This window comes from Sapajus apella, unplaced genomic scaffold, assembly GCF_009761245.1.
Source record: "Sapajus apella isolate SASKATOON/1434 unplaced genomic scaffold, GSC_monkey_1.0 scaffold1776, whole genome shotgun sequence".
In the NCBI taxonomy this organism is placed as follows: domain Eukaryota; kingdom Metazoa; phylum Chordata; class Mammalia; order Primates; family Cebidae; genus Sapajus; species Sapajus apella.
In genome coordinates, this window is record NW_022438702.1 from 2329 (window position 1) to 10900 (window position 8572).

Genomic DNA, 8572 nt, shown 5'->3' on the forward strand with positions numbered 1-8572 from the left:
CCTTTGGCTGATTATTGCTTGTGGTAAATTTTAAGCTTCTCTTGTCTATTCCCCAGTGCTACCAAATGAAATTTCAGTTCTTGTTATTCAAGGCTACACACCCTTATAATTTCTGCTGAAGGACACTTCAAAAATTCTAGGAGAAATATTCCATCTCTGTTATAATTGCAGAAAAGCAGAGCTTGTTTTGCAGCATAAAGCTACTTCTGATAAAGTGCTGGTTTGAGATCTTTCATAGAAATGTCACTCTGGAGTCCAGTGTGGGGACTAGGTGAAACTGAACTAACAATGGATCTGAATTCTGTTGTTAAAGATGACTTCTAAGGCAACCATACATCTGGTTCTTTTATTCTGAGAAATGTTACCTATAGCCATTGAAAGTTTAGTATTCTGATTAAATGTCTTTTTCTTATTTAAATGAACACATCCACACATTATGGTCAAGAGTGCATACATTATAAAGTATATTGCAAAGAAATGTGATGCTTGGGTGGGCTGCTTTGAGCTATCATCCAGATTCCATGGGGTAGTTTTCCGTTCTGATGGGAATAGTTGGGTGTAGATGTTTGAGAAACACTAGATGGTTTGATTCATCATGGGAAAGTGCTTTTGTGCTTTAAAATGTATCCCCAGCTGGGCATGTGGGGCTCACGCCTGTAACCCCAGCACTTTGGGAGGTCAAGGAGGGTGGATCACCTGAGGTCAGGAGTTCAAAACCAGCTTGACCAATACAGTGAAACCCTGTCCCTACTAAAAAAAAAAAAAAAAAAAAAAAAAAAAAAAAAATGCCAGGCATGGTGGCATGTGCCTGTAATCTCAGCTATTTGAGAGACTGAGACAAGAGAATTGCTTGGATCTGAAAGGCAGAGGTTGCAGTGAGCCAAAATCGCACCACTCCACTCCACTCTGTGTGATGGTGAGACTCTGTCTCAAAAAAATAAAATAAAATAAAAATAAATAAATGAATAAAGTATTCTCTGAGCATGCTGAAATAGGAAGTTTCATCATTACAGTTTCTTTTGCTTTAGAATATTACTTATCCAGGAGAAGCCATAATTTCTCTGAGACTCAGTTTTCTTATCTCTAAAGTGAGAAAAGTAACACCTATTTCACAGAGTAGGGATTAAATAATACAGCATACATTGTATCTTTGTTAAATAGATGTTTAAAAGTACAAGAACTTTTAAACACTTAGTGCCTGCTGTCTGAAAGGCATTACAAAACTACTACAGAGAGGGATAACATTTGTTCACATCAGTTACACCTTTGTACATTTTAGATCTCTCTAGAGGAGGATGCTTCCCATGAAAAACTCTCAAAGATATTAATTTAGCTAACAGATTTCTACATTGTGTTTAGTGTTCAGGAAGTACCCTGAAAATCACTTTTACTTTACTTTGACTTCGATAGGAAGATAGTTCATGACACCCTCAAAGTAAGTTTATAAAATAAAAAGAAACTTCTCAGGCCTGCCTTTCTCAGGTTTGAGTTTTTACAGTTTGTATGCAATGATTTTTCAATAAATAAGCAAATGATTAAAAGTTTTATGTTAACCAGTACAACTTTTAGTTATCAGTTACTTCTACATAACCATTATAATATTTACTGCTGTGAACAATACAGACTTCAAAGCACATGAAATTGAAAAAGCAAAGCATCTTTACTCTCTTCATAGAAAACAGAAAAAAAATATTAAACTTTTAAGCATTAGGAAACATTTTATTGAATAAAATGTTAGTCAGCAACTGAATAATTTGTTTTGAAACTTTAACTCGTAATCTGGCTAATAAGCACTTATTTACAAAGTATTCTACATTGTAAAGGAGACATTAATATTTCTGGTGTTGTCCTTCTTTGATTTAGAAGGTATAATCTGCAGGACCTAATTGGCCACTGATGTGAGCGTGAGGAAGAAGAAACCACATCGCAGGGGGAAAGGGCTAAAGCAAAGCGGAGGCGTTAAGATCAGGTCGATATAGGTTAGCACACTACCCAGATGAAAGGGCTTTGGCTGGGTTCCGAGGTCAAGTAAATAAGTTCAATTTTTTTCATTCTTTCAATTATATATTGTTTTGTTAAGCTTCGGTCATGCATGGTAAAATGCATGTAATTTGCTGAGCAAAGTGCCAGATGCGAAATAAATGTTAGCTACGGTAGAAGTGCTACAGTAACAGGTAACTTGAAACAGGCTGAGAGCTCACAGAAGGGCGTGCTTGAATCTGGAAAACAAAATTGTTTAAATGGAATGCAAAACACTTTATACGTTGCTTTTACAAAAGTTACATCAATTTAAAGGAAAGGTTTTCAAAAACAATCTGTGATCGACAAAATTACAGAAAAGAATCTGGAAAAGGGGAATGAAGGAAAACAGGAAGATGAGCAAAACAATTTTATGCCCAGGTAAATAAGATTGACTTTTAACCAATGAGATCACAAGTTGGAAAATTTCTTCTTTTCAGGCCCAATCAAGAGGAAGCTATGTCTACAAATAGGACTGCCTAAACTCTCATGTCAATGAGACAGTGTGGCCCATACTAAGCAGACTGCCCGTAATTCGAGCGGCGGCAAGGCCCGGAGGAAGCAGCTGGCCACCAAGGCGGCCCACAAGAGCGCGCCGGCCACGGGCGGGGTGAAGAAGCCGCACCGCTACCGTCCGGGCACCGTGGCCCTGCGCGAGATCAGGCGCTACCAAAAGTCCACGGAGCTGCTGATCCGCAAGCTGCCGTTCCAGCGGCTGGTGCGCGAGATCGCGCAGGACTTTAAGACGGACCTGCGCTTCCAGAGCTCGGCAGTGATGGCGCTGCAGGAGGCCAGCGAGGCCTACGTGGTGGGGTGTTCGAAGACACGAACCTGTGCGCCATCCACGCCAAGCGCGTGACCACCATGCCCAAGGACATCCAGCTGGCCCGCCGCATCCGCGGGGAGCGGGCCTAAAGCGTGTTAACTGGTGGAGCTAAAGGCTCTTTTTAGAGCCACTGCCGTTTTCATCAAGAGCAGCTGTGCCGGCTCTCCAGCTGACGTGGTCTGCCTTGCTCACCGGTCGGAGGCCAGGGTCACTCGCAGTGGTGGGTGGGGTTACAAAACCCCGAAAGCCCAGGTGTGAGCTGGCTGGCGGTAGAGAAAGCCGCAGAGGCATGGTCCTTGTGGTTCCTGCCGAGACTTAAGGCCAGAGCTCCGGTTCCCAATTCTGTGGGGAAAGTTGTGCATAGGGGCAAGAGACAATGTGCTGAGTCCGGAGATGGGGAAGATCTGACTAGGGGCGGGGCGAGTCCCTTAAAAATTAAACTCGCTTCCTGGTTTATTTAGGAACTGTATAAGCAATTAAAGCTCAGCGTCTTCATTGCATACTACAAGCGGTGCCCAAGTCAGAATAGTAATTTAAGTTGGGGGCTGGGAGCAAACACCTAGCGATTTAAAAAAAGTGGGCTGAGGTGATGTTCCAAGAACCGAGAACAAAATTTCTGCAGAGTATAGAATAAAAATGCAAAAACAAGGTAAGAGTTATCTTTAGCTGGCGTTAAGGTTTTGTCTATAAGCAACTCTGCCAAGGAAAGAAAACCAAGAAAAAAGCCCGAGGCGGTTGAAACTATCTCTTCACCTAGCTTAAAACCCGCTAGTGTGAAATGGACCATTCTGATTGGATAACAAGACTTTTGTTCTAGTGACCACTAAGGAAACACGACCAGAATCTATTATTTACATAGACTCCACCCCCTCTGACGACACCGTTGTAAATTAACCAATAAAAATGCAGCACTGTGTGAGTCTTCATTTGCATACAAGCTCTTATAAGTAGCGCACAATCAGCCCCTTTTGCCCTAGTCGGGATTACTTCTTTCAGTCTCTGTTGCTTCTTCGCGCAAAAATGCCGGATCTAACAAAATCTGCTCCTGCTCCCAAAAAGGGCTCTAAAAAGGCTGTTACGAAAGTGCAGAAGAAGGACGGCAAGAAGCGCAAGCGGAGCCGCAAGGAGAGCTACTCAGTGTACGTGTACAAGGTGCTGAAGCAGGTCCACCCCGACACCGGCATCTCGTCGAAAGCCATGGGCATCATGAACTCCTTCGTCAACGACATCTTCGAGCGCATCGCGGGGGAGGCGTCCCGCCTGGCGCACTACAACAAGCGCTCCACCATCACGTCCCGCGAGATCCAGACGGCCGTGCGCCTGCTGCTGCCCGGTGAGCTGGCCAAGCACGCCGTGTCCGAGGGCACCAAGGCGGTCACCAAGTACACCAGCTCGAAGTAAGGGTGTGCAAAGGACGCAACAGATCAACCACTTTACCCCAAAGGCTCTTTTCAGAGCCACTTCAGTAATTAAGAAAAGGGCTGTAAACACTTGGCAGAGCGTTGGATAGCTTTTGGTCTGGGAGGGAGGATGACCAAGGTTGGATGCGCTCGGGTTTAGGACTGAGGAGTTCCCTGTAGTCTAGTAATGCGTTACCACTGGGCCATCCTCGGCCCAGTCTTACCGAGTCGCCTGTTACTTGTATTAAGAGACTAGGAAGTAGGCTTGACCACGGTTCTGGGATGTTTTTGATTGATGGGGGGTTCCCCACCCCTTCAACCTTGTACTTAACGTCTCCACCGTCGTTTTATTTTTTCTGAAAGTAACGAAGAAGCTGAGATTTCTTATACAGATGAGAAATCTTTCAGTCCAACCTCTCACTACTTGCTGTTTCTCAGTGTTTTAACCTGTTTTCCTTACCATATACCTCCAAGCGTCTGTCACAAGCTTTGTGTAATATAGCCGTGTGCTTTCGTCCCTTAGCTTCTCTGCAAGTCCTGACTTGGCCATCCTCTCCTAAGTTCCATTTCAGCGACTTCAATAGGGGAGATACATTGCCACCGCCCCCACCCCCTGTGGAGTATTTGCCAATATCTAGAGATGTTTTTGGGTTGTCAGGTGGGCAAGGGGGGGGGTGCTACAAGTATCCAATGGGCAGAGGCTAGGAGTGCTGCTAGGCGTAAGGCACAGGACAGTCCTGTGGGGGGACAAAGAGCTACGTGGTCTATAATGTCCATCTTTGGCGATTAAGAGACCTCAGAGCCCAAGGCCTCCCTAATCATGATGTAATCTTCATTTCAGTCAAACTTTTCCTTAACCCCACCAGCACATGTTTTTGTTCTTGGTGGAAGGTGAGCACTTCATAGGCTGTTTACAAATCCTTCTCTACAGGAAAATGCCGCCAGGGCAAGGACGCTGTCTTGGTTCTGTAACAAACTTCCCCAATTATAAGGATTATAAGAATTACCTTTGTGTTGTTAAACCTGCTCCCAGGTGTTTCTCCTGAGGTTTCCCTATTCAGCTAGGCAGGAGGTGCGACCTGGAGAGGTGGTTGGCTTTTAGTGTTCAGGAGTGTGGATGTTTTAATAGATGTTGAGTCCTCATGTTAATTGACCTGTTGGTGTGGCAGTCTTTCTGTCACAGATGTTCTGAGAAACAGGATGAGTGGAGGGGATTGTGTAGAGAAGGCCACAGTTAATACGTGGGATGAATTTCTGAAAACCTCTCAGTTCGAAACTTGTGTTAAGTCAAGACTCATCCTGACAAAAGCCAGTGGATGCTTCTTTTGCCAAATATACCCTTGGTGCAATTGGAAAATCTTAGTTTATAATTAACTTGACAACCTTTGAAATTAAGCCATTCTTGATAAATCTTGGGGGAATTAACACAACTTTGCGCTTAAATTGAATTTTACTGATTTTTATGATGTTGGAGTTCAAATGTATGTCGAATTAAAAGTTATATAAAATGTGATATACATGATTTTCTTTTTCTACTAGAAAATTAAGATTCCCAGTTTAGTCATCTTTTTCTGAGGATCACCAGACAAGAAGTTAGAGAAAGATAACTGAGAATCTAAACTTTCCAGTGGAAAAAAAATATATATATGGCACATTTCTGGTAGGAAAGGTTACTCATTAAGTGAAAAGGCAGAGGTGGTCTATTTTCTATACAGTTGGGCCATAAGAGTCTATCCAATCTCCTAGCTTAGGGTCCTGAAGTCAGGAGTTCCTTTTTTCCTAAGGATTAGAAACCATGTGTTTCAGCGTCTTTTGAAGTTGTTAAAGCATTGTCAACTGGCTTAACTACACAAATGCCATCATTACCCATTGACCAAAAGATTGACTTCCAACTCATTATCCTGAAACTAAAGGCCATCGATTATCTAGCCAAAACTTGCCTTTGTCAGTTGTTCTCCCCGGTTGTCCAGCTTAGCTTAAATGTTCTACTGGCTGGGAGCAGTGGCTCACACCTGTAATCCCAGCACTTTGAGGCGGGCAGATCATGAGGTCAGGAGTTTGAGACCAGCCTGGCCAATATGGTGAAACCCCATCTCTACTAAAAATACAAAAATTAGCTGGGCATGTTGGTACATGCCTATAGTCCCAGCTACTCCAGAGGCTGAGGCAGAAGAATTGCTTGAACCTGGGAGGTGGAGTTTTCTGTGAGCTAAGATTGCGCCACTGCACTCCTGCCTGGGAGACAGAGCAAGACTATGTCTCAAAAGAAAGGTTCTAGGAAGTGTCCTGTAAAGAAAGCATCTTATGTTTATCTTCTGTGCTTTTGTTACATTGTTTTCATCCTCAGTCTTAGTCCTCTAGACTACTTGAAGCTGCTTATCAGTCTGCCAGTTCTTTAAACTCTTGCTCAAATCTCACTCTGAGAAGCCTTTTCATCTCATTGTAGTTCACAGGGAAGTCTTTCCCTAAGGCCTCATTTCTTGCACAATGAACAATTGTGTAGCTTTGTAAACTGTAGCCTTATTCCTCAATTTCTTTTTCTTGTTTTTACATTTTCTTATTCATCTTCTACTAAAGACATGTTTCTTGGTATTCCACAAAGGCTATCCCAATGCCTACTGTAAAACAGCTTGTCAATGAAAGTTTGTTGACTGGTTGCCGAGTCAACAGAACACTAGAAAACTGATCTGAGAGTGGTAGGTTCAAGTACTCTAGTGAATATTTTTCTCTACTTTTTTCCTGTATATTTTTTTATCTTACTCCTTTAGCCTGGCTACTCTTTTAATTATTGCCCCTAATAATTATTGGCCCAGTTGAAACAACTGTTACAGATTCAAAAATCCTCAGAGTGGTAGATAAACTACTACACTTGGCATCTTCCCTTGAGCCAATGTGTCTATGTAGCCAAAATGATGAGATTAGAGTGGAGCTTTCTCACCCTGGTTTGAGGTGCTGGAGAAATGATCTGCTTTTCTAGTGCCTTGAAAAAGGATGAGAAGAGAGGTGCTTTCCGGAAGACAAAAAAGGTGTGTAGTATCAGGATAAGGGCTTTACATATCGGATCCGGAGAACACTGCGCATTAGAAATGGGCTTGGCCTGGGTCAGGGCATTGAGACTGATTACATAATCTTTTCAAGGATTGGTGAATGAGTTGGAGTATGTGTAGAAACCTACAAAGATGACAGTTTAATCTTTTGTCGTCATTTTTAGACAAATAATGTATTTTAAAACTGGGTGCACTGAGGCAGGCGGATCACCTGAGGTCGTCAGCAGTTCGAGACCAGCATGGCTAACGTGGTGAAACCCCATCTCTATTAAAAAATAAAAAAAAAAAAAATTAGCCAGGCGTAGTAGTGCGTGCCTGTAATCCCAGCTACTCAGGAGGCTGAGGCAGGAGAATCACTTAAACCTACGAGGTGGAGTTTGTGAGCTGAGATCCTGTCATTGCAATACAACTGAATTTGGACATCTATAGTGTAAGTATAGGACAACAGGTGGGAAATAAGCACATGACCTCTGTGGGATAAATTAGGAATCATCAAAGAATGACAGTGTTGAACAAGGAAGGAACAGGCTTGTTTTGGAGAATTACTGGATATTATGGAAGATACTTTTTCTGCGTTTGGTTAACTATAGCTAAACTATAGCAGATCATATGACTTGGCAAAAATATAAAACTTGAGAAGAATCTTCTAAGTCCCATCATGACAACCCGAACAAACTTTGAAAAGTAGAAGTAGGCTGTGTTTTCTCATGATGTTTTATCAAATATACGCTGAACATATAATCCTTGCCCCTCAGCCAGGTTGCAACATTTCCTTTTACTTTATCTCTTTAATAATTTATTTTAATCAATTTTATTTTGAAAAAAACTGAGCTAGAGGATACAAAGATGTCAATGAATGTAAAAGAGAATTACACTGGGATAAAGGGTGGCTCACGCCTGTAATCCCAGCACTTTGGGAGGCTGAGGTGGGTGGATCACCTGAGGTCAGGAGATGGAGACCATCCTGGCCAATATGGTGAAACCCCATGTCTACTAAAATGCAAAAAAAAAAAAAAAAAAAAAAAGGCCAGACATGGTGGCACATGCCTGTAGTCTATTACTTGGGAGGCTGAGGCAGGGAAAACCCGGGAGTCAGAAGTTGCTGGGAGCGAGATCACACCATAGAACTTTAGCCTAGCGACAGAGGGAGACTCTGTCTCAAAAAAAAAAAAAAAAAAAAAGAAGGAAATATGTGAATTGAGAGTGAAAAGTTGCCCCTCGTTAGAGAGTTCAGGGAAATTCTGAGAGAACTTACATGGTGCCAGCTAGTGTGCTAAGTG

At 42.6% G+C, this 8572-nt stretch overlaps 1 protein-coding gene and 1 pseudogene across 1 annotated transcript; both read left to right on the forward strand.

Moving 5' to 3' along the window:
- The first annotated feature begins 2523 nt into the window (after positions 1-2523).
- Positions 2524-3761, forward strand: LOC116546980 (annotated as a pseudogene).
- Positions 3762-3803: 42 nt separating this feature from the next.
- Positions 3804-5757, forward strand: LOC116546979 (histone H2B type 2-F-like). Its single transcript, XM_032273090.1, has one exon. The coding sequence runs from the start codon at positions 3866-3868 to the stop codon at positions 4244-4246; it is 381 nt and encodes a 126-aa protein (XP_032128981.1). The 5' UTR covers positions 3804-3865; the 3' UTR covers positions 4247-5757.
- Positions 5758-8572: the final 2815 nt, after the last annotated feature.

Coding starts and splice junctions, on each gene's coding strand:
- LOC116546979 (XM_032273090.1), top strand. CDS start 3,866: ATGCCGGATCTAACAAAATCTGCTCCTGCTCCCAAAAAGGGCTCTAAA.